The sequence below is a fragment of the Bos taurus genome, chromosome 1 (genome assembly GCF_002263795.3).
Source record: "Bos taurus isolate L1 Dominette 01449 registration number 42190680 breed Hereford chromosome 1, ARS-UCD2.0, whole genome shotgun sequence".
Lineage (NCBI taxonomy): Eukaryota > Metazoa > Chordata > Mammalia > Artiodactyla > Bovidae > Bos > Bos taurus.
This window is the reverse complement of record NC_037328.1, coordinates 107,049,644-107,073,600: the sequence shown is the minus strand read 5'-3', so window position 1 is coordinate 107,073,600 and position 23,957 is coordinate 107,049,644. Positions and strand designations below refer to the sequence as shown.

Sequence of the window (23,957 nt, the reverse complement as noted above, 5' to 3'; positions counted from 1 at the left end):
CTGTTTGTATTTCTCTTTACGATAACATTTTAAATAAGATTTGTTATCTTTTAATAATAATTCTTTTACTTTTGTTCTTATTTGTAATCTCTACTAATATAATATACTCCAAAAAGGGGGGGGGGGGGGGAAGAAAACCACTCTGGATACTTGGTATTTGACAGACTTCTCTGATTTAATTTTTTATTTTTTTAAACACTTAGAATGGTCAATTAAAAGCTTATACAAGCTCTTTGTTTTGGTTCAAATGGCCTACTGAACCACTACTACTGGAAAATTAGAAAGTGATATTTCATTCTTAGGTATCATACTGTTAAAGTCTTTTTAAGGAGGTATAACATTAAGTACTTGGTGTTGATTTTTATAAGAAACTCTGTGCTTTATTTGAGTAAAGATATTTTCTACCAGATTTGCTTGGTAAGAAAATCCCTTATCTTCTCTAAGTTTTACCTTTCAAAAAAGTTTTTAGCATAAAAGCATGGCTTAAGAGGAAAACTATTGTGATGTAGAAATAGCTGCTGATATTCTTTAGTGTCCTGGACTACTGGTTTTAAACTGGATTTTGGTTTGAGAAACTTGTATTAGTGTGGCTGAGTGTTCCCAGTAAGAAACTTATAAAATGTTAGTCGCTATTTCCATTTTAGCCTATATTTTACAGTTTTTTTTTAAAATAAAAGTTATTTATATATAATGTATGTGGAAAGTAAATAAATATAATTCTGGGGTGACTTATGTTAGTATCTTGCTACCAGTTCATTTGTATACTTCTGTAACCCAAACTTAATTTAAAATGGATGTTGGGAAATCATTAGCAGATATATTTCTAAATGAGATTTGAATTTACATAAATGTGGGGTTAAAGCTGTGTGTGTTTTTTTAATCAAATTTAACTGTTCTGGGATTTGATTTGGTTAATTATGGATTAAAAAGTTACGCCCCATTAGAAAACTAAATTTGATAATGATACCATTTTGCAGGAACTTACTGTTGTGTTTATCTTATTATTTGCTGTATATTTACTATCACCCTAAAATAATCAAAGTTTTACACCTGTATGTAGACTCATCAAAATAGATTGCATTTTAACCCTTGTGAATTTTTTTCCTTGGTATAGCCTTTCTACATAATTCTGTGAATAAAGGGAATTAAATAAAGTAACATCCCCCAAAGAGATAAGAGGAGTTTTTAAATTGTAAATTTTATATTCAGTTTGTGCTTCTAAAGTGTCCGGGGTGCTTAAGCCCTTTATCCTCATAATCTCAACTTGTTTTTAATCATCTTAACAGTTACATTGTTAAAATCATTTTTAATATCAAGGTAAACTTTCCACATTAACAAATTGAATTCCATTTGATTAAATTTACAGATAAGACTCTTAGGAGCTCACCTGTTAGGAAGAAGAAACAGGGACTGGACTAGATAGAATTATTTTAAAATTTGAGGGAAAGTGGCAGTGGTTTCTATGGATTTTTATTTAGTTCCTTATCAAAATCTTAGATTCCTGCCCTAGAAATTTAAAGGATTTGAAGGTAAGAATACAATTTTTATTACCTTATCTCCCACTAAATAACATTTATCTTAAAAATTAACTAGTTTGGGAGACTGGGAGCTTGGGACCATGAGAATATCATCTTCTAAGACATAAGTGATTGCTTTGAATAAAATGTAGGCTCTTTGGCCAGTGGTAGTGATTAACAGACTAAGTGATAGAAATTCAGCTAAAGTGGAAACTTATTTTTTAGACTAAAAAGCACTGAAATTTAGAAGTCCATTAGGATAAATTTTTTATAGTATTTATAATGGTATAGTAGGTTCTTCAAGTAGGCATTTCTAGTATTTGAAATCATTTAAAATTTCATCGTTGGCTGTTTTAATGAGTTCCTAATGAGTGACTAAACTGAGATACTATAAATGATCCAAAGATGGTAGAAGTCTATTTCTTGTCCTTATACATGCTTTCTAAAAGTGTTAGATTATAATTGGCCGTTGTACTTTGTACATTTCCCTGTTTATACCTTGTTTGAGAGCTGTTTTCCCATTGTCATAATTCTTGGTGTGAACAAATTGAGTTTTTTTTAGCTGAAAGATTTCACAGTAGCTCATTTGTCACAGTTTTCAACTTCATATGCTTTTTGTCTTCATATTTTAAAATCTAAACTAAAATTTAAAAATAACTAAGATTTTTTTTTTCTTATTTAGTAATTTGGAGATTGGATTAACCAAGATCTGAGTTACCTGTTCATTTTTTCTTTCCAGTATACTTCTTCCCTGCTTGGCATTAACATATAAGCTTACTTGAATTCTGATCTTTTTTATCTGTAGAAATAAGACTGTGCTATATCAGAAGAAGTTGTTTTAGTTTTATCGGTAGTACTTCAGTTATCCAAAATCGTGTTGTTCAACACCTCAACTATATGAAAGCTGTCCCTAAGCACCCAAAATAAATACCAAGCAGTCTACCTCCTAAAGCGTTGTCCTTTCTGTTTATGCACTTGTTTTACACAGATACTAACCTCAGTCATTAGTTTCTTAGCTTTTGTTAGTTCACAAATTAAAAATTTATTAGAATAGCATAAAAACAATAACTTAACAGTAAAGTAGAAAATGGAGAAAATAAAAATATAACCAAGGCAAAATTTCAACTAGTAAATCTGGACCATTAATTTTTATGCAAACACCCATATTTACCTTAAATCTTAAGGCCTTCCTTATTAGGAAAAGTTTTATTATATATGTACTATATTTGAGTTTTCTGTGATTCAGTGCTTGGTAAAATTTGGATTCTGTTTCCATAATGATAAAGCATAGTACCTATTTATTCCTCCTAGATTTTTAAGCTGTATTGTTCTAAATTAGATTATTGAGGCATGCTGTAAATGAGTCACAATATCTTGGTTTTCTGCCCAGTTCAATAAGTTAAGGTTTAGGTCTTGGATATTATAAATATCCTCTTGACATATGCATGCTATTTTTATGTTGCTTTTAAAAACCATAAATGGTATTTTCCACAGTTGCTTAATATCTCTGATATAGTGTAAATATAAATTAAAACATAGGAAGTTAGTAGTAAACAACAGTGAAGAAATGTGTTTAAAACCTTGTTTAGTTTACTTAAGTTATGGAAGTCAGAAATAACATTGAGGAGGACTATAAAACTTGTCGGCTTCAGATGCTAGCTTTATAGCAACTTGAAACTTGTTTGTTTGGGTTTTTGTCTACCATATTACCACTGTTTGTGATTTGGAGCTTTCAAGGTGACTTTAAATTCAGGCTTTAAATTATTTCTAAAATGTATTGAGGTTATTGCTTTAAATTAAAACTACTTTGTAATTTCACGTGGGATAGGTACAAACGTACCTGAAATGAGTGGTCCTCTAAGGATAGACTGTCAGCCCTTAGATTATACATGAAATGACACAAATTGGAAAGATAAGGAAGAAAACAAATAGTAGCGGGTGGTAAGGCAGTCAGAGAACATCAAGGAACAGAACCACAAGAAAGGTCTCAGGTTGTCATTGAAATACCACAACAGTCCTAATAGTCACATGACAGGCAGAGGCCTAAATGTTCTAATGACCTGTTGATTCAGTAGTGTTAATTGATAATACCCATTTTTAATAGATCTCATATAACAAATGAAAACAGTGTTATATGGGACTTGAGATGGAAATGTTGATTCATAAATGTCCTTTTCTTTCACTTGAAAATGTTTTTTCTGCTGGGCAGCCTTGTTAGAATGAAAAGAAATCAGAGCTATATATCTTTCATTTTAACTGGAAAGGGAGGAACAAGTGACCAAAAACAAGCAACCACTATGCTTTGTTTGAAGCTAGGCAGTCTCCTAATACTAGTATTCCATCACTTCAGTAAATAGTTTGGCTGAAAAGTATAATGCCTTTAGAAATATTTTTTATTGTTGTTACACCAAATCATAGCTTCTGGTTATCTGAAAAATGTATACCTAAATAATACCTTATGTGATTTGACTCAGGTACGTAAGTTCTCTTGGCATGAATTTTCATTTATCTTAGAGTAAGTGTTCAGCTATTCAAATCAAATTAGAATGTTGACTATTTGGTGTCAGATATTTGGATTATAAACACAGACATAAAAGAGTTAAACTGACTACTTCCAGGTTAGTGATTCTCAGCTGGGAGTAGTTGTTGCTTTCTCTCTCCCCCAGTACATTTAGCATTGTCTGGAGACAGTTTAGGCTGTTAACAGCTGGGGAAGGCCTCATGCAGCTGGCATCTAGTGGGTAGGGTCAGAGATGTTATTAAACATCTTATGATACCCAGCATAGCTCCCCACAACAAAGTATTCAGCCCAAAATGTCAGCAATGTTGCTGTTGATAAACCTGTTTAGATAACAACTGAATAAGTCTTGGCTTGTACAATGGCTAGAGTCTCACCTGTTGTGATCCAAAGCTTTAGATACTCTTCCAGGCTTAAGTTCTGTATAAAACCTAAAGCTTGCCTAAAATATTTGAAAAGAACTGATAATTGAAAGCCGAACAAAATATTTTATATAAATGTCTACATGTTTTAGTTTAAACACTAATATTTAGCTAAATCTAATTCATACATACCCAAGGTTACAGAGAAATCTAAACAATGATAGGCTCTTAGGATAACATTTCACCTTGTGTTTTATAATCATGTGCTGTTGTCAAAAGTACAGAAAAGTGGTCATCTATAAAATTTTTTTAAATTTTGATTTTTAATGAGTAGATTTCCACCCCCACCCCCACCCCTCCGTTATGCAGTCTTAGATCTCCAACTGGAGATCAGAACAGTGCCCCCTGCAATAGAATCTTGGAGCCCTAACCAGTGGACCACCAGGGAAGTCCCTAATAAGTAGATTTTTAAAGGAGCTGTTTTATCCTTTCTTGTTTGATCTTCCGTTTTTTTCTACTGTATATAATTATATTGAAGATTTTGGTAATACGATGCTTTGTCATTAGCAAGTTTTAACCCAGATTTTTAAGTTTCATTTATAAATACTGTAGATATTTAAATTGAGAAAGAATATATGCCCCTTTTTAAAAAATTTTTTTTCAGTCTGTGCTGTTTTGCAGAAATAAAGGGGTATGTTTTTATTTTTCTACTTGTCTGTCCCTTTTCTTCTGTTGTAATAAAGAGTACAGGCGGGCTACTGGTGTGAAGTAAAGTAGCATTTTGCCTGAGCATATTCAGACAAAATTTTCTCCCCCATCAAGCTAAATGGCTGCCTTTCAGTCAGCCTTGAAAGTTACCGACTGTACTTTTTTCTTTTCTCTTTGTAACTGAACTGCATAAATGCAAATATATAATGTTAATCTTAGATTTTAAGTATAGTTTAAAAGTTGTTATAATAATAATTGCAAGCAAAAGTTTTATGTACCAAGACATTTAGTTGCAGTCAGTTGGCCTTTTCCTGTTATTACCATGAGAGAAAATAGTATTTCCTTTTTCATTTAATGGCTTGTTTGTTTGTTTAGAAAGTTAGAACATCTTTACTTGGCATTTTTATATAATTTTATTTATGTATTTATTTCTGGCTGTGCTGGGTCTTTGTTGCTTTGCACAGGCTTTCCCTAGTTGCAGCAAATGGGAGCTACTCTAGTGTTTTGCAGGCTTCTCATTGCAGTAGGTTCTCTTGTTGCAAAGCTGGTCTCTGGAGCGCAGGCTCAGTAGTTGGCGGCATACGGACTTAGTTGCTCCGAGGAATGTGGGATCTTCCCAGACCAGGGATCAAACTCATATCTCTGGCAGGAGGCTTCTTCACCACTGATCCATCAGGGAATTCCTATTTGCATCTTACTAAATCTCTTTATGCTACTGATTTATATCATTTAGTTCTAATTAATGTTGGATTTGTTATTTGACTTGTTTCTAGTTCTTACTTGAGGCTGATGTAGCCAAACATATACAGTGAGTGTGAAATACTACTTTTTTTAAAGGGTGAAGTTGAACAAATCGCTATGATGAAACCAAAAGGCCAGACTGAACACGATGAGGGTATGCTTGAATATTTAGAAGATATAATTGGTTCTGGACGACTAAATGAACCTATTAAAGTCTTGTGTCGGAGAGTTGAAATATTAAATGAACACAGAGGAGAGAAGGTGAATCTTCCATAGACTTTTGTAAACCAGAATGTTTCATTTATTGATTAACAGATTATACTAAGCCAGATAATTCAAGTTATGATAGACCATAATTGTTTAAGCTAAGTTTTATGTTTTCCTTATTAACATTTCAGAGAAACAATGTTTATGAATGTAGTTTGTTTTTATCTAATGTTGGCATATTTTAAATTGATTGTTCAGTACACTTAATATGAACAATTTCTATCCTTTTAACTTTTGTAGTTAAACAGAGTTAAGATGGTAGAAAAGGAAAAGGATGCCTTAGAAGGAGAGAAAAACATAGCCATTGAATTTCTTACCTTGGAAAATGAAATATTTAGAAAAAAGAATCATGTTTGTCAGTATTACATGTAAGTACCTTAATTTATCAACTTTTGTATTAGTTTCTGACACTAAAATCTAATCTGTTCTCTTTTCCTGTATTAGAGAAATGTGAAGACTGAAGTAAAAAAAAAAAATTCTGCAAGTGGTTGTGATGAATTTATTAGAGTTTTTTGGCATAGTAGTGAAGTTAATTTTTAACTATCCTACTTGAAGTTGGGTTCACAAATATCACTATGCTTAATACTTAATAGTTTTACTTATAAATTCTTTTTAATTCATTTGATAGCAGATCTAATTGTGTTATATGGAACCTATTTTGTTCCTAATTGCTTTGACCCTGGGTTGGTTTCTTCCTTCCCCCTTCAAAGACCTAGATACTTTAGAAACTGCTGATTTTACTTAAAATAGTTTGAGAGTTTTAGAAATGGTACTTTAGGATCTCTGATAGCTTTTTCTCTCTCTCTAGTTGGATCTCTGATAGCTTTTTCTCTCTCTCTAGTTATGATTTGCAGAAACGAATTGCTGAAATGGAGACTCAAAAGGAAAAAATAAATGAAGATACCAAAGAAATTAATGAGAAAAGCAATATACTGTCAAATGAAATGAAAGCTAAGAATAAAGCTGTAAAAGATGTAGAGAAGTAATAATCTTTTGGAAAGTACTAAAAGTAGATTATTTTATTAAATGTATGTGTGTGTGTCTATATATAAACTTAATACAAGCATATGAAGGCAATATATTTGCCAGCATATAAAATATTATAAATGGTTTCTTTTTGCAACCAAAAAACTGAATTGCCTTTCATCCAGTTGATGATTATCACAGGTTTGAGTGCCCAACTCTGGTCTTAAATAATGGAGGATGCTACCCCCTAGTGGCAGAACCCAATAATACAAAACATCATTGCAAAAATGGGCATTTAACCTGACAGGTTAGTTGTCTTAAAGTTTTATCATTACTTTTTTCATGGCAATCTTCAGTGATACCAGGATCCCTTACCTATTCAGTTTTCTTTTTTTGTATTCTTTAAAATGAGTTTTGCCTATTGTTTTTTTTAATGGTCAAATTTTTATATTCCTAGACATCATAGTCACTATTTCCAATCTAGCTTTGAAGGACAAAATAACTCATAACCACACATTTTAACAACTTCTTCAAATATGGATGGAGAGGAGGGTTAGCTTGAAGCAGGTAGTATTAGGATCCTACTTTATAAGAACTTGGTACATTTACATAGTGTTTCAGGCAAGGTATACAAAGTCGCTTTAAAATACCTGAATATCCAAAATAGTGACTGATGATTTTCTTACTTTGCTAGGAAGCTGAATAAAATTACAAAATTTATTGAGGAGAACAAAGAAAAATTTACAAAACTAGATTTGGAAGATGTTCAAGTTAGGGAAAAATTGAAACATGCTACAAGTAAAGCCAAAAAACTAGAGAAACAACTTCAAAAAGATAAAGAAAAGGTAGGTTATGTGGGGGAAATTCTTAATATTTCATGTCTGATGTAGTTTTTGTTATTTTTCATGAATGTTCTTGCCCCTTAGAGAATGAATTGGAATTCTGAATGTTAAATGCTTCAGGATTTATCTCTGAACCTAATTCTCCCCCTCACCCACTATGGAAATCCTGCATCCATTGACTTTGAGTTTTAGAGCTTATGTATCTGATATATATTGTTGGAGAATTATTTACCAAATCGGTAATCCTATTTTGGTGACAAAGTAATCTTCCTAGAATATATGGTTTAAAAAGAGGTTTTTGGCTACATATCATAGACTTTTAAAAGTAGTACCTTTGTCTACAGAAATCAAGTTAAGAATATCAGCAGAAGTTTCCCCTTAGAAAGGAGGGGAGAGGAAGCCATAATTTATAGCAAGGGGTTGATTAGCTAGTTTGAAGTTTTAAAAGATGATGAACTTTAGACCAGAATGCCTAATTTGCTGGCACCCAGACTAATAATTAATTTGGAGCATTTCAAATATATTCACAGTTTAATCAGGTATTAATAGAGGCAACACTGAAAGCCCTTCCCCTCAAAAAAGTTGTGTACCATATATTTACATGGTACTTATAGGCTCTGCTTTACCTTATAAGCAAATGCATTTATTCACAAAATACTTTGTGTGTACAGTAGTAGCACTTTTTATATGAGTCAGTGTTTGCAGGAGAACATTTTGGGAAGTGTTTAATTTCTCCTGTTATAGATAACCAGAATAAACAAAATACCAATGGATGTCATAGTAACCCCTAAATTGGACAGAGTAAGCCACATGTGACCTAAGTACAGTTATTAGCCTTTGGACACCAACTGTGAAAGAGTGATTATTACTGAAAGGTATTAATGGAATAAATTAGTCCCATGTGGTGATTCTGAAAGGGTAAAGTTGGGAAAGATCTTAGGATTTGAGAGAGACTAGGGGGTGTAACGGAGAAGGTGATGGCACCCCACTCCAGTACTCTTGCCTGGAAAATCCCATGGACGGAGGAGCCTGGTGGGCTGCAGTCCGTGGGGTCGCGAAGAGTCGGACACGACTGAGCAACTTCCCTTTTACTTTTCACTTTCATGTATTGGAGAAGGAAATGGCAACCCACTCCAGTGTCTTTGCCTGGAGAATCCCAGGGACGGGGGAGCCTGGTGGGCTGCCGTCTGTGGGGTCACACAGAGTCGGACACGACTGAAGTGACTTAGCAGCAGCAGCAACAGGGGACGTAAAGGTAATATGTGGTAAGTTGTAATGTACCACGAAGGGTACTTTAAGGAATTCCATGTACTCGGACCATGTTGTAGGTGAAGGAGGTTAATCACAGCATAAAGTTAGAGCAGAAGGAAGAAAGATATAATGCCCAGCCAAGGAGAATTGTCTTTTGTAAGGAATCAAGAATTCATAGAATTATCTTAATTCTATGAATTAGACTGAGAATATAGAAATTGCAGCATATGGTTAAGGAAGTATACTTGCTAAAGCTAGCTGGTTCAAACCTAATTAAAATGAAAACTGCAAAGATCTAGAAGATCTTGAGAAATGCTTTTAAATAAGTCAAATATTAATGGTATTGGATAGCCTAAAGGTACATGCTCCTAGTAACTTTTTAATTTGTTTTATAATCTTAGGTTGAAGAATTTAAAAGTATACCTACCAAGAGTGAGAATATCATAAGGGAGACAACAACTAAAAACAATGCCCTTGAGAAAGAAAAAGAAAAAGAAGAAGAAAAATTAAAGGAAGTTATGGATAGCCTTAAACAGGAAACACAAGACCTTCAAAAAGAAAAAGAAGTAAGATTTCTTTATCAGTTGGTGTTTATTTTGATGGCTTTTTTTCCTCCTATCTTAAAGATTGTTTTTATAGTAATAGTAAAAAATGAACTGTTAGAATGAAAAGTTTGGGCTTTTATCTAACATCCCCAAAAATAGTCAACCTAGACTATCCTTTTTTTGTTTTCTGCTTTCTCATTTTAAAAAGATGTTAACTGAGAATGAGAACTTAAAGTGGTAGAAGAAAATGCATATCAGATACTTTGCTTTATGTGCTATTCTCTGTTAATGTTGATTTAATCATCACATTTTTCTCTTAAATTATTTTCTTGGTAATTTAATTGGTTACTACCTGTATATGCTTGGGACCACACTAACCATAGGTTGACATTTCCCTTCTTTACTTTTGTAGCTCTTGTGTAATAGTTTTAAAGCTATGGCTCTTGTGTTAATTCTTGGTTGCTTAAGTCAGTTAAATATAAGATCTTTGTAAATTATACCTCAGTGAAGTGTTTCGGGGTTTCTCGACAGACTAATATAAATTGATTCTGTTTTGAAATATGGACATGTTCTAATATCATCTATAAGAGTTTGTAAGTAAGATGCCTATGGGATAAAGTGGCTAAGTATCATACAGTCACTTTCCTAATAGAATAAGATGAGTTTTTCACATTTGCTCATTTCATGTATATCAAGTAATCCCATGTGCCTTGGCATCCTAGGTTAGTGACAAAGCCAGGACTCATATCTAGGTATCTTTGGAGCTAAAAACAGGCTCTGCTACTTACGAGTGAGTGCATGACTTTGAACAAGTTATTTAAACTCTGACCTCAGTTTCCTCAAAATGGGCATAATGATGATCGTAGGATTGTTGGGTTAAGGAATTAATACATACAAAACATTCAGGATAGTACTTTGAACATATATTCTACAGTGGTGTGGGTGTGTATGTGGGTGGTCATGATTTTTTGTCATTTTAGTCTCTAAATTGAGATAGAAGGAAATGGCAACCCACTCCAGTATTCTTGCCTGGAGAATCCCAGGGACGGAGGAGCCTGGCAGGCTGCCGTGTATGGGGTCAACACAGAGACGACTTAGCAGCAGCAGCAGCAGCAGCTACCTCATTAAGCTGTTATTAAATCAGTTGGGGAAAGACTTTATATACCATAAACATTCACAACTGGGCAAGAACTGTTAGTCCATTCACTTATGAGAGTTATTTCTATATATTGTGCTTACATAATCTATGAAGTTAAATTTAAAATGCATGGTTTCCACTTTGGTTTAGGTTTGAAAACACGTATTTCAGATTAAGTGGGGCCTATCATATTTTAACAGAGTCGAGAGAAAGAACTTATGGACTTCAGCAAATCAGTAAATGAAGCACGTTCAAAGATGGATGTAGCTCAATCAGAACTTGATATCTATCTCAGGCGTCATAATACTGCAGTGTCTCAATTAGGTAAAGCCAAAGAAGCTCTAATGGCAGCTTCTGAGACTCTCAAAGAAAGGAAAGCTGCAATTGGAGATATAGAGGCAAAACTCCCTCAAACTGAACATGAGCTAAAGGAGGTAAATCTTTACTTCTGTGTTTCACATGAACATTGTTTATCAACCCTAGTTTTATTTATTTTCATACATATTTACATGTTTTTTTTTAATCTCAACATCTGGTGTGACTGATACATAGATTTTGTTGCTGTTGTTTAGTGTAATCTTTCCCAAAAGAAGGGTGTTAATGTTTCATTACTCTTATCTGATACAAGTTAAATTGAGACTATTAAGAAACTGTGTTATCCCCTCAAATGTCAAACAGCAAATAATATTGCTATCGCCATCATTATTTCCCATGGAAATAATTTAAACAAAAGAAAGTTTTTGTTTCCCTAAATGTAAATGTAGACAACTTATGCAGTGATACAGGAAAGTCAAATAAATGTGTGTGTGTGAACAAATATGCAAGTCAACTGTCTTAGTGTATTTTTCTATTTTTGAACTTAAGGACATTCTTTCTTTGTTGGGACTGCAAGTTGTTAAACTAATCAAGACATCTTACTTAGTTCATCAATCTTCTCTCCTTGAGTAAGGAATTTCATAACATTAATTTCCAAAGCATCATTAAGCAAATTGCAATAGAAGATGCTCTTTGAAGTGAAATGACACTGAAAATAGTCTTTTTCATTTTAGTAAATGCACACTGATTGGTCATCAGAAAACTTCATGGCCATGTAGAATTTAAATGTAAACTTAGGTTATATTCAGTTATGATTTCTGTCTTCTTGGTGATTCAGTTTATTTTTGGGTGAATTGTGTTTATAACTTAAGCTTTTACTTGAAACCAGTATGATTGGTAATAGAGGTAATAATTTAAAACCAAGAAATGAAAGAGAATGTCAGTTGGAAAAATTGCTAAATAGGTAGATTGAGAAACAGAGTTAGGATTTTTGTGTACGTGTGAGAGGGTTTCTCTTTTGTGGGCAGCCTGACGTTTTTGTATAGAAACAGTACTGTTCACTTATCACGTTTCCCTTCGTTTCAGAGCTGTGCTTTTGTTTTCCTTGGTTTAATTGGAATAATGAATTATACTATATAACACTAATGTAATACATATTAAATGTATTATATAGTTTATTATCTATTAATTTAGAAAGCAAACCACTTTCTAATCATAGCCATACCCAGTCACCCATATCTAGAGTCCTATATTGAGATCTATTTTTGATTAGTGTAAGAATATAAGAATTAGGAAACATTTATGCATAATTACCTGGAGAAGGAAATGGCAATCCACTCCAGTATTCTTGCCTGGAGAATCCTGTGGACAGAAGAGCCTGGCAGGCTACAGTCCATGAGGTCGCAAGAGTCAGACACGACTTAGCAACTAAACTACTACTACTACTATGCATAATTATATGGTACAAAACTGGGATTTCCACAACCCTAGCTCTACTCGTTCTGTCAATCAGTGCACTGCTCCTAGGACTATATTGAGGTCGTTCACCTTATTATTGACCCAAATAATTTATGCCCCTTTTAAAATAGAAAACCCATCCATATTTTTCAGAATCAAAGCAGCAAGCAGTTACAATGTGATGGCAGAGTTCTGGTTCTGGTGTTTATTGTTGACCTTTTCTTATGTTGTAATAAGGGTGTCTGCTTTTGGGATTCATTTTCTTTACTTTCACCTTTAGAAAGAAAAAGAACTTCAAAAACTTACACAAGAAGAAATAAATTTCAAAAGTTTGGTTCGTGATCTTTTCCAAAAAGTTGAAGAAGCAAAGAGTTCCTTAGCAATGAATCGAAGTAGGGGAAAAGTCCTTGATGCAATAATTCAAGAAAAAAAATCTGGCAGAATTCCAGGAATATATGGACGACTGGTAAAGTAAATTTATTTATAAATAACTATATTTTTCTCAGATATTATAATTTTCTTAAATAACTGTATATTAAGTGTTTTTTAAGCATTTTGCTCTTACACTCAGGCATGGTAAAATTCTTTGTGGTATGGATCCTTTCACATTAAAAGTTAAGCAAGTGCAAGTACAAGTCGCTCAGTTGTGTCCAACTCTCTGCGACCCCATGGACTATACAGTCCATGGAATTCTCCAGGCCAGAATACTGGAGTGATAGCCTTTCCCTTCTCCAGGGGATCTTCCCAACCCAGGGATTGAACCCAGGTCTCCTAAGGAGCATTGCTGGTGGATTCTTTACTCCTGAGCCATAAGAGAATCCCATTAAAAAAGTTTGGGATAATTATAGTCACTTTAAGAAAATGATCTAATTCTACTGATAAACTTAACTACTTTTTTCTTTCAAAAAATAAGAATTTGATCAATTATATTCTGAGCTTTATACCATCATACTGAAGGTTGTAACTAGAGTTTAGGAAAATCACAAAGGATGATGTCAAAACCCAAGGCTAGGGATAATGGGTGCCTGAAGCCTGAGCTCCTGAACCTGAAGAAGGAAGGGAATTTGGCCATGGCTAGAGGTAGCTGGAAGGAAGTGAGGAAAATAGATACCCCGTTCATCTATTCTACCATTTCTGGCTGGTGCCTCACTTTGTCTTAAGCTGGAAAGCCAGAAGAACCAATTAATGCACTCCCTGAATCAGTCTTCCAGAGAAGGAAGCAGAAGAGGGTGATTCAGAAGGGCAGATGAAAATTACCCAGCATAGTTGCTTCCATGTCTGCATATCAAGGACTTCCACCTTAGTTTTTTGAAGATACACAATTTGATCATATTCCTTTGCTCAAGGAAAAATGAAACTAGTTGCTTAATGTTACTTGATAGGTAAGTTATTAATAGACAAACGATTTCCTTAGATGGTTTTCAATAATTCAAAGTTGTATTATTCTGTAAGTTATTTTGCTTATAATTTAGGTTTCCAGTCTTCACATTATACATTTTCACTTACATGCAGTGAAAACAGTTCTGTTCATTTTGTGCTCATTAAAATTTCAGACTCTGTATATCCATAAGTTTTTTTTTTTTAAAGATCGATAAAAGCTCTAGTAGTGATTGCCTCTGCGGAAGAGAAAGATAGAATGTGAGGGACACTTAAATTTTTCATTGTGTTCCATTTTTGTACTTTTGTAAACTATGTAGGTTTAGTTCTTCAATTAAATGAAACTTGACTATGAGGTACCATTTCACACCAGTCAGAATGGCTGCGATCCAAAAGTCTACAAATAATAAATGCTGGAGAGGGTGTGGAGAAAAGGGAACCCTCTTACACTGTTGGTGGGAATGCAAACTAGTACAGCCACTATGGAGAACAGTGTGGAGATTCCTTAAAAAACTGGAAATAGAACTGCCTTATGATCCAGCAATCCCACTGCTGGGCATACGCACTGAGGAAACCAGAAGGGAAAGAGACACGTGTACCCCAATGTTCATCGCAGCACTGTTTATAATAGCCAGGACATGAAAGCAACCTAGATGCCCATCAGCAGATGAATGGATAAGAAAGCTGTGGTACATATACACAATGGAGTATTACTCAGCCATTAAAAAGAATACATTTGAATCAGTTCTAATGAGGTGGATGAAACTGGAGCCTATTATACAGAGTGAAGTAAGCCAGAAGGAAAAACATCAATACAGTATACTAACACATGTATATGGAATTTAGAAAGATGGTAACAATAACCCGATGTACAAGACAGCAAAAGAGACTGATGTATAGAACAGTCTTATGGACTCTGTGGGAGAGGGAGAGGGTGGGAAGATTTGGGAGAATGACATTGAAACATGTAAAATATCGTGTAAGAAACAAGTTGCCAGTCCAGGTTCGATGCACGATACTGGATGCTTGGGGCTAGTGCACTGGGATGACCCAGAGGGATGGTATGAGGAGGGAGGAGGGTTCAGGATGGGGAACGCATGTATACCTGTGGCGGATTCATTTTGATATTTGGCAAAACTAATACAATTATGTAAAGTTTAAAAATAAAATAAAATTTTAAAAATAAATAAATGAAACTTGAAAAATCTATATGAAATAGTAATGAAATGATCCTGTGCCTAATTCCCTGCTGATTGTGCATTGATTTTTTTTTTCCTTCCTCTTATTTATTAGGGGGACTTAGGAACAATTGATGAAAAATACGATGTTGCTATTTCATCTTGTTGTCATGCATTAGACTACATTGTTGTTGATTCTATTGATACAGCCCAAGAATGTGTAAACTTCCTTAAAAGACAAAATATTGGAGTTGCAACCTTCATAGGTTTGGATAAGGTGGGTATTTATAATCTACCTGTATTTTAGTTTTTAAGTGCCAGGTGTTGACTGACTTTGAATCCTAGCTTTTTCTTCATAGTTACTTCAGTGAACCACCTAATAGATTTTGAGGATTATATTAGGCTCTAGGGGTTACATCGTTGTGAAAAAAAAAGAAACTTGTACTGCTTCCCCTAAAGTAATATGCATTCCTATGTTGGAGTGACTGGTAGTTTGCATTGCTAACTTCCATCTTCAATAACTACTTTTTTTGAAAATAGAAAAATACTTAGATATAATTCATAATCATAAAATTAATTATTTTAAAATATATAGTTCAATGGATTTTAGTACATTCACAGAATGTACTAAATTGATTGTTCAACCATGACCACGATCTAATTCTAGAATATTCATTACTCCAAGAAAGGAACCCCATACACATGAACAATCAATAACCCTTGTTCTCCCACCCACCCCACCCCCACAACCTTTAATTGACTTTTTGTCTGGATTTATGTATTCTGGACATTGTATATAAATGAAATAACATACTATATAGCCTTTTGTTTATGGCTTCTTTAACTTAGTGTTCAAAGTTCATCCATGATGGAACTTTGCTGGTGGTTCAGCAGTTAAGACTCTGTGCTTCCATTGCAGGTGGCAGAGATTTGATCCCTTTTATAGGAACTAAGAGCCAGTTCCCTGTCTGCTCTTTTTTAAAAAAAGGTTCATGTTGCATCATCAGCACTTCAGTCCTTTTTATTGCCAAATGCTCTTCCCTTCTCCATTATATTCTATAGCACATTTTGTTTATCCATTCATCAATTGGTGGACATTTGTGTTGTTTCCATGTTTAGGCTGTTTATGGTTAATACTGCCATGAACGTTCATGTACACAGGTTTTTGTATACCAGCTTTTCATGTGCTTATTTATTGGCTATTTCTTTATTTTCTGTTCAGATTCTTTGCTTATTCGTTAATTGGTTTGTCTTGCTGTTGTAAGAGTTCTTTATATATTTTGGATATAAGTCTCTTACACATAATTTGCAAATGTTTTCTCCCATTTTGTGAGCCATCTTTTCATGTTCTTGTGATACATCCTCTGAAGCACAAATTTTAGATAGCAGTCTAGTTTATTTACTTTTGGTTGCTTGTGTTCTGGGTGTCATATCTAAGAAGCTACCATGTAATCCTAATGGCATCGTGATTTACTTTCTGTGTTTTATGAGCTTTACAGCTTTAGGTTTTACATTTAGTTTTGTAATCCATGTTAATTTTATAAAGTGGGGGGTCCAGCTACTCTTTTGAGTACTGGGTTGTTTGGACACCTTTTATATTCTTTCCCCATTGAATTTTCTTGGCATGCTTGTCAAAAATCAACCAATCATAAATGTACGAGTTTATTTCTGGCCTCTTATTTATGTCTGACTTTGCATTGATATCACACTGTCTTGATCATTGTAGATTAGTAGTAAGCTTTAAAATCAGGAATCCTTTAATTTTGTTCTTTAATATCTTTTTTTAATATATTATAAATGGGATTTTCCTAATCTCATTTTCAGATTATTTATTGCTAGTATATAGAAATACAGTTTCTACATATTGATCTTATGTTCTGCAGCTTTGCTGAATTCATGTTAGTTTTAATAGTTCTTTCATGTGAGGATTCCTCAGAATTTTAATATATATAAGATCAGATGATCTGTGAATAGAGATAATTTTACAATATCTTTTTCTTAAATAACAATAAAGTAATATTGTGTAGATACCAAGAACTTTGTATACATATCCTTATGTTTAACATGTGTATTCTATAAATGATACCTAAAGAAAGGTCTTTTTCTTCTTTTTTTTTTAGATGGCAGTGTGGGCAAAGAAAATGACCAAAATTCAAACTCCTGAGAATACGCCTCGGTTATTTGATTTAGTAAAAGTAAAAGATGGGGCAATTCGCCAAGCTTTTTACTTTGCCTTACGGGATACCTTAGTAGCTGACAGCTTAGATCAAGCCACACGAGTAGCTTACCAAAAAGATAGAAGATGGAGAGTGGTAACATTACAAGGGCAAATCATAGAACAGTCAGGTAATAGTTTTTTTCCTTTGCCGTTGAGTCTATTTACTCCTGTTGAGGGGATACATACATTTAAGTCTGACTTTTCTGTTCTCTAGGTACAATGACTGGCGGTGGAAGCAAAGTAATGAAAGGAAGGATGGGTTCATCAGTTGTTGTTGAAATCTCAGAAGAAGAGGTCAGCATGTACAAAATTATAGTCGAGACATTTTTGTTAAAGCAGCTTTATTGATATATAATACACTGTAGAACATTCTACTATTTTAAATGTACTGCAATCATATTTTCAGTTTAACAGTTTGAACTTTCTATAAATGGCTAGTGTGTAAGCTGTGGGATTTCATATGAAGCCTGTTAAAGTTCTAAAAGTATGTTAATTGAAAAGTATTTACTCAACATACATGTCTTTTTCTGTTATCACATTTGGATCATATAATTTATTTCACGGTTAACTTATTGTTTGACATTTGTTTCTTCACAGTTACTGCTGTATTACATAATTATCTTTTGTATTTCAAAATAATGATTTAAATTGTAAATATAGCAAAGACTTCTGATATGTTTCCAGATTTTTATCTCAAAATATTTTATGTTTCCAGAAGTAAAATAGAATGTCAAAACGCCCAGAAAAACTTATGTTCCATTATCACAATCAGAACACTATACTACTTTCTTCCTGAAAATTCTGAAGTAGTTTATATTCTTCCTCTTAAATATTTGCATAGTATACCTTCACTGTAACTATAATTGATTATACAACACTTAAGATTGTCTTTTCACCTGAACCTATGATGCAGAAATTAGTTGACTATCTCCTAAGCATTGGTTTTAGAATTGGAACTGAGTTGTTTGGTGTGTTTCTAGTCTTTTTTTTTTTTTTTTTTTTAATTGGAAGATAATTGCTTTACAATGTTGTGTTGGTTTCTGTCATACATCAACATGAATCAGCAATAGGTATACATATGTCTCCTCCCTGTTTTTCTAGTCTTTAAGATCAGAAGTTTGGGTTTTCATCATTTTTGTAAATTGCTGTTAATCTGAAATAATTCTTGTTGGAGTAAACTCACTGGTAATATTCTTTGTAGGTAAATAAAATGGAATCACAGTTGCAGAGAGACTCTCAAAAAGCAGTGCAGATTCAGGAACAGAAAGTACAACTGGAAGAAGCAATACTTAGGTTAAGGCATAGTGAACGAGAAATGAGGAATACACTAGAAAAGTTTTCTGCAAGCATCCAGGTACCTTTTTACCAAAGCTGCAACTATTGGAATTCAACAGCAATTTGGCAGAGGCATTTTACTGTTTGCTTATAGTTTTTAAAATATAAGGGGGAAGGGGAGGTTGGGCTAGGGTCTGTTGATTTTTGTTTCCTTGAGTACTAATAGATAAATGTCCTGTCACAATGTTGCTCCAGCCACAGCTATTTCTGGTTTCCATTTGGACTGGAGAGAAATGTGTCTTCCCTTAACAATGACCCTTTATTTTATTCTCTTTACAAAGGGGAAAGTTTTCTTAATTATAAAAAAGCAATGCATGCCCACAGCCTCTTAAAAAAACAAAACCAAAAAAAAAAAAAAAAAAACTAAGAAAGTTTTTAGAAAATACGTGAAAAATTATCACCTTCAGTTTTTGTGTATGTTCTTTAACTTTTAGTGGCAGTATCTAGTTTGCGTGTATGTATTTATGTGGTAGATGTTGATATACATACTAAATTTGCATATGGATTTCTGTAGTCTCATAGTAACTTCTTGACTCAGTAATTAATTTCCTTTTCAAGCAAATGTAATTTGTGTGCAATTATATTGACATAGTTTGTACCACAGTTTGATAAAGGTTTTTCTGTGTTGGCTGTGTACACCACTATGTTTTAAATATTCTTGTTAGGCATACCTTAATATGCTTATCCAATTATTTCCTTAGTCCTAAAATTGTAATTATCACCCAGTATGTATACAGTGTTTTTAAGCATTTGGCACATAATGCCAAATTGTTCCCAAAAGTTCTAATTCATTTACTACTGGTAGCATATGCAAATAATTTTTCTAAGTGAACAGTAAGTACTCTCCAATATTTTGTAAGTTTGCTACACAGATGTACTAAAAAATAGTGTTTAACTTGTCTTTATAATGAGTTTATACATTTCATGTGTTTTGTTGGCCATTTTCAATATTTTTATTTATTGTTCATGTTTTCTGCCCTTTCCTGTTAGTTTTTGTGTTTTTCTTAAAGATTTTAAGTACCTTTTTAATTTAAAATTTAAAGCAAATATTATTGTAAGTTAAAATATTGACCTTGAATTTTAAAACATTCTATAGCGTTTATCAGAGCAAGAAGAATATTTGAATGTCCAAGTTAAGGAACTTGAAGCTAATGTACTTGCTACAGTCCCTGACAAAAAACAGCAGAAAGTGCTTGAAGAAAATGTTAATACTTTCAAGACAGGTATGTTTAAGTACAGACTTTTTCCCCTATATTGTCAAAAACAGGTTTGTAATATTTGTATTGTTTAAGATCACAATTTGTAGAATAAAAAATAGATTATATATATTTAAGTGACCACACTGTTTTACAGTTTTTATTTTTATTTCATCCTCAGAAGGTTGTAAAGTAAGTACTAATAAATTAAGTATGTCATTTGACAGATAAAACTGAGGCACAGAATGGTTTATATAATTTGCTCAAGGTCACATAACGTATGGTGGTGATACAGGAATTCAGGATGAAGGCAATCTGATTACAACACCTGTGCTGTTAATGAGAACTTAAAGAACATACATTTTTCTTTTCAGAACTTTTTTCTTCATGTGTATATATAAACATGTAAGTGTTCTACCAAAGTTTTTAAACAAGGGAATTAGTTCACAGGCTCATAGTCAGAATTGGCTTTGACATTAAAATCCTCTGGTCATGTACTTGAGCAGCCCGCTTCTATTTCCATGTTCAGGTCATGTAGTCACTCAGTCATGTCCAACTCCTTGTGACCCCATGGCCCGCCAGGCTCCTCTGCCCGTGGGATTCTCCAGGCAGGAATACTGGTTGGAGTGGGTTGCCAGTTCCTTCTCTGGGGGATCTTCCTGACCCAGAAATCAAGCTGAGGTCTCCCACATTGTAGGCAGATTCTTTACCATCTGAGCCACCAGGGAAGCCCACTTCCATGTTGGCTTCAGTTAAATGTACATAGGTAAGCATCTTATGGCAGGAGGTGGTAACGGTGAGTTTCACAGTATTTCAGTGACCCCAGGAAACAGCCTTCGTCACATCAAGAAAGGCCCTTTTTATAGTCTGGTTCATGAGCAAAGGAAGACAAATACTGATTGTTTATCCATAAGTATTAGATGGACTGGAATTGGAGCAATTATCCACATGTTTAAAAAATGAGGGAGTTTTCTTCCAAAAGAAAAAGAAGTGAAAAGATTGTAAGCAGACAGATGTCCACTGTGCACATTGCATATTAATATATACGTGTATTTTTTATTTTTTGTAGTCATATTTATTTATATTTTTAATATTGAGGTATTCACTCAAAAAGTATCTGCTACTGACCAAGTTTTGTTTTAGTACTATTGATCAAGCAATGAACAAAATAAAGTCCCTCTTTTCAAGGAATTCACCCTTAAGAGATAAGGAAACTAAACAAATACATCACATACTGTAACAGGTGGTGCTAGGTGATAAAAGTAAAACCAGGGAAATGGAACAGGATGGGGATTCAGATAGACACAGTGGTTAGGCTAGTGCTAGAGATTTGAGCAGAGACCCAAAGGAAGTATGAGTGCAAATGTGAGAGAAGAGCATTCCAGGAAGAATGTAGAGGAGAAAGTAGAGGCCCTAGGGCAGGAAGTAGTCTGTCAGAAGTTTCTAGCAAGGAAACCAGAATCCCTAGACTTAACTGATAGAAGAATCCAGATAATGTAGAGCCTCATAGGCCATGTCTCCAGGGGAAATTAAAAGCCACTGGAGAGTGACATAACCTGACAGGACTTTTTTTTTTTCTTGCATTTATTTTGGATTTGTATTTTGTTCTTGCAGACAGACTTCACCCTAGTCCTCCTTCCCCAGGGTACCTACAGTATTTGTTACTGCCTTTGATGGAACCTAGTGGTCAAATAAAAAATAAATCTTTTTCATTTATAACAACACTCTCATTGAGAGACTACAAGAATTTGTATTTTATTTGAAAAAGACTGCTTGATTTTATTAGGAGCCCTATATATATATATATATATCTCCTCTTGTGGAAGTACTGGTTATTATTAGTAGACTCTCAATGTCTGATATGGAAGCCCATTTATTCAGGCATATCTTTAAGATTAAATGTTTCATTTTACATTAATTTAGATTTTTAAAAATCTGGCAAATATGTGGACAATAAAAGGAGCAAGGTGATATGAAATAGTGATGTTGAAATTATAAATTACATGATGCCCATTTTCCCCTATTTCTAACAGACATGCTACTATAAATGGGGGAATTTAATGTATGTTAGGTACTTGAAAATAAGGAAAATGATGTTCTGAAGAGTGGAACCCTTTCCAGTTGCATACTTGGCCCATCCCAGTATAAGTCATGATGCCATGACCCCACAGCAGCTGGTACTCTACCTCACAAGGGAGCTAAGCACACAGACTCGCCACTGTGAGCAATACAACTCCTTCGATAAATAATAGTGTCTTAGTATCCTTAAGGGAGAGGGGAGAGTTAGAAGACTAAAAGGGGGGCAGGGTTTTGTTTTGCCTTTTTTTTTTTCTTTTTTTTTTTTAAATCAAGTGATGATCTCAGAAATACAAAAAATAGACACTGTAATTAAACTCACTAGATGGGCTTTTAAAATCAGACTAAGAATTCTCTGATAAATGTGAAACAAAAAGATGGTTGTAAAATGTGGAGAATATTGAAATTCCCTCTTAGAAGAATAGACAGTCAAGAGGAAACAACAGTTAAGTCTTTTCTTTTCCTCTCAGCAAATCCTACCTGCTTTCTCCTATCCTAAATGCTACATACCTCCCACAGAAGCTTTATGGAGTTTCTTTACATAAGTTGGCACTGTTTCTGCTTCCTTTCTAGACATAGGTATCAATAGCTTGAACCCCTTACCTTTTTGCCACCTTCCATCTTTCCTACATCATATAATGATTAGGGTTCAGATATGGAGAACAGAATCCACTCTGGCTAGTATAAATATGATTTTTGGTGTGGGACTGTGTATTTAAGAGAGAAAAAGATTGTTTATAGGATCATTGTGATAACTTAAATTCTAGGCTAAACGCTAAGAATAATTTCCAGAGCAACTCTGAAGAACCATGAAAGAAACCATACTGCCTTTTCTACAGTTGAAAAGCCATGTATCACATTAGGAAGATGACACTATAACTGCCAACAACAGAAGCACATTGTACCTATCGTAATCCACCCCGTCAAGTTAATGCCATTGCCTGTCAGTTTTCACAAACCTTTTGACAGGACATCAGAGCCTCTACTACCACCAAGAAAACTTTTCCATGACTTCCAGCAGAAACATGCTTAGTTCATCACTTTTGCCATCCAAATTATATGATTTTTTCTTGATTGAATGAACTTAAATTTATGTCTGAACAGTAGGTACAAGGGAATCTAGGAAGTGTAACTTAAGAGCCTTCTGTGCCACAGAGAAAAGTACCCCTTTATTCTATCTCCCCCACTTTGTTACAGGGAAGAGAATTCGAGGTTAGCAGAATTAAATAACTACTTCTTCTTCACCCCCAGTCTGTAGTTGAATACAGAGTCTAAGGGTAAAAGATCATTATGAAACAAAGTCAGAGTACCCTATAAACTTCTGAAAAGAGCTTCACAGTGTGAAGCCATTAAGAAATATGGGTTACGTTCACAGCTGAGCCAGAGAATTTAACTATATGTTGTAACACCATTTGTTTTGATAAAGGACATTTTGGTTTTGTGTTTGGGGTTTTGCTTTTTTTTTGAGGCCCTTTTCCTCTAATGTTTAAAGTTTCTTTTGCATGTATCAGGTTAAGTTGTATTGACTGGAGAGATTTATTGAATGCGTCTAACAAATGATGCTTATTAGTGTAGAAACACAAATTAATTTTACTTTTTTTTGTCCCCCAGAGTATAACAGTGTGGCTGAGAGAGCTGGTAAAGTGGAAGCTGAGGTTAAAAGGTTACACAATATCATCGTAGAAATCAATAACCATAAACTCAAGGCCCAACAAGACAAACTTGATAAAATAAATAAGCAATTAGATGAATGTGCTTCTGCTATTACTAAAGCACAAGTGGCAATCAAGACTGCTGACAGGTAGAGTTTGCATACTACCCTGCCTTCCTCTTCCCTACATCACACTGAAAAGGGGATTAATATTTAAATTTAATGTCTAATAAATGTTTCCTGTTACTTATTAAGATCTGACATTGTTACCTAGTAGGATTTTAATAGGTGGATGCCA

General features: G+C 33.9%; 1 protein-coding gene across 3 annotated transcripts in view; it reads left to right on the top strand.

Moving 5' to 3' along the window:
• SMC4 (structural maintenance of chromosomes 4) overlaps positions 1 to 23,957 on the top strand; it is a 33,768-nt gene that overhangs the window by 5,024 nt on the left and 4,787 nt on the right. For all 3 annotated transcript variants that reach the window (XM_059889064.1, XM_024994724.2, NM_001105326.3), the window contains 13 exons: positions 5,943 to 6,107; positions 6,354 to 6,481; positions 6,955 to 7,095; positions 7,774 to 7,924; positions 9,574 to 9,738; positions 11,056 to 11,289; positions 12,909 to 13,094; positions 15,299 to 15,460; positions 17,304 to 17,529; positions 17,616 to 17,695; positions 18,603 to 18,755; positions 19,833 to 19,959; positions 23,620 to 23,809. In XM_059889064.1, coding sequence (XP_059745047.1) covers positions 5,964 to 6,107; positions 6,354 to 6,481; positions 6,955 to 7,095; positions 7,774 to 7,924; positions 9,574 to 9,738; positions 11,056 to 11,289; positions 12,909 to 13,094; positions 15,299 to 15,460; positions 17,304 to 17,529; positions 17,616 to 17,695; positions 18,603 to 18,755; positions 19,833 to 19,959; positions 23,620 to 23,809 — 2,087 coding nt within the window. In that variant the 5' untranslated portion in view covers positions 5,943 to 5,963. The remainder of the gene's footprint in view (positions 1 to 5,942; positions 6,108 to 6,353; positions 6,482 to 6,954; positions 7,096 to 7,773; positions 7,925 to 9,573; positions 9,739 to 11,055; positions 11,290 to 12,908; positions 13,095 to 15,298; positions 15,461 to 17,303; positions 17,530 to 17,615; positions 17,696 to 18,602; positions 18,756 to 19,832; positions 19,960 to 23,619; positions 23,810 to 23,957) is intronic.